Source organism: Propithecus coquereli, unplaced genomic scaffold, assembly GCF_000956105.1.
Source record: "Propithecus coquereli isolate 6110/MARCELLA unplaced genomic scaffold, Pcoq_1.0 Scaffold193, whole genome shotgun sequence".
Lineage (NCBI taxonomy): Eukaryota > Metazoa > Chordata > Mammalia > Primates > Indriidae > Propithecus > Propithecus coquereli.
The window spans coordinates 384,622-386,677 of NW_012144190.1; the positions used below are offsets into that span (position 1 = coordinate 384,622).

At 48.7% G+C, this 2,056-nt stretch overlaps 1 protein-coding gene across 1 annotated transcript in view; it reads right to left on the bottom strand.

Moving 5' to 3' along the window:
* The window catches only part of GP6 (glycoprotein VI (platelet)), a 36,359-nt gene extending 36,295 nt beyond the window's left edge, over positions 1-64 (bottom strand). The window contains exon 1 of the mRNA XM_012642993.1: positions 31-64. Within this exon, the coding sequence (XP_012498447.1) occupies positions 31-64 (34 nt within the window). The remainder of the gene's footprint in view (positions 1-30) is intronic.
* Positions 65-2,056: the final 1,992 nt, after the last annotated feature.

Consider the following 2,056-nt stretch of genomic DNA (forward strand, 5'->3'; position numbering starts at 1 on the left):
GCACCTCCCAGACCCACCCTCAGGACTCACCAAGACAGAAGAGGGCGGACGGGGTTGGAGACATGGTTCCTCGCCCGGCCTGAGCTCTGTGGCCAGGGGCACGTCGTGGGAGCCTGGGGCACAGGTGCAGAGCGTGGCAAGGGTGAGGGACGCTCTGCCCCTTCCTCCGCCAACCCTGGCTTTTCCTAACAGAGCCTCGTGGAGCCGGAGCCGCCTCCTCCAACAGTGACTTGCACTGGGGCTCCAGGGAGCCCCACTTATCTCCCGGGGCCAGGCTGGAGCCGCGGCCTCCATCCGCTGGCCGGGCCGGTCTGCGCTCCCCTTCTCCCATAAGCTCACCAACGGTCACTAGGGAAATGCACATCAAACCGCAAGGAGATATTAACTCACACCCACCAGGGTGGCTATAACTTTTTAAATGGAAACTAACAAATGTTGGTGAGGATGCAGAGAAACTGGAATTGTGCATTGCTGGCGGGAGCGCAACGTGGCGCAGGGCTGTGGAAAACAGCTCGGCAGTTCCTCAAAAGGTCAGACGGGGATCTCCGTGCGATCCAGCAGTTCCACCTCTGGGCATACACCCGAAAGGCCTGAAAGCAAGGTCTCCAACAGACATGCGCACACCAGTGTTCATGGCGGCTCTATTCACAGTAGCCAAAAGATGGAAACAGTCCAAATGTCCATCAGCAGAAGAATGGACGGACAAAACATGGCGTATACATACAATGGGATATTACTCAGCCTTTAAAAAAAGAATAAAACTCCAACACATGCTACAACTACGATGGACCTTGAGGACATTTTGCTACTCGCAATACCCAGACTCTGAAGGACAAACATTGTGTGATTCCACTTAGGGGAGATCCCTGGATAGTTAGAGTCAAAGAGACGGAAAGTAGAACAGTGATTTCCAGGGCTGGGGGAAGGAGAAGGAGTGGGGAATTGTTTAATGGGTAGAGAGTTTTATGTCGAGGATGATGGAAAAGTTCTGGGTATAGATAGTGGTGATGGTTATACAACATTGTAATGTATTTAATGCTATTAAATTGATGTATACTTACAAATGGTTAAGATGATAAATATCATGTTATGTATATTTTAACAGAATTTTTAAAGTTCAGAAAAAACCCCAACATGACCTTCCCCAAGTCACTGATTAACTCAACGACCACATTCAAATGCCCGATTCCTTTCAAATATTATGGCAGGCATTCGGCCTCAGCAGTTTTATCAATTACAAATGCTTTCAGCAGCATAGAATTTTAAAAGTCATTAACAATAGTTAGGCAAACAGTTTCTTTTCCTCACAACATAAAGCCTCTGCCACGACAGTATTGGTGAGGTGGCCCGATGGTGGCAAAACTGGATTCTTTGTCATCCTCTTGGCTTTCTCTTCCATGTGGCAAGGTGGACATAACATATCCAGGCATTGTGTTCCTTTTTGTCCAAGGCAGAAAGAAGGGGGCGAAGGCCTGTACTAGCCACATCTGCCCCTTTTATTATAAAAACAAAATCTTTCCCAGGATCTGCCCTGTAGGTGAACTCATTGGCAAAAGTGGTCCTCAAGGCCACACTTGGCTGCAAGGAATCCTGGGATTGTCAGCTCACAGCCGGCATAGCACACAGCTGCCCTGCGCTAGGGCAGGTTCGACTGGCAAAGAATGGGGGGGAGGGGGGCCACAGGATCCTGACGACAGGATGAACAGCGTCTAACACAGCAGGGAGCCAAACATGTGGTCCCTGCCCTGGTGGCTCTTATATTCTAAGAATAATTCAGTTAAATGAATGGGTAATTTAAACGCATGGAATTCTTTTTCTTTTTACCACCCGACTCACACACACACTTTTAATTTGTGGCTTTTTTTGGTTTGGGGTTTGTTTTTGTTTTCATTTTGAGACAGAATCTCACTCTGTTGTCCTGAGTAGAATGCCGTGGAGTCATCCTCACTCACAGCAACCTCAAACTCCTGGGCTCCAGTGATCCTCCTGCCTCAGCCTCCCGAGTAGCTGGGACTATAGGCACGTGCCACCATGCCCGGCTAATTTTTCTATTTTT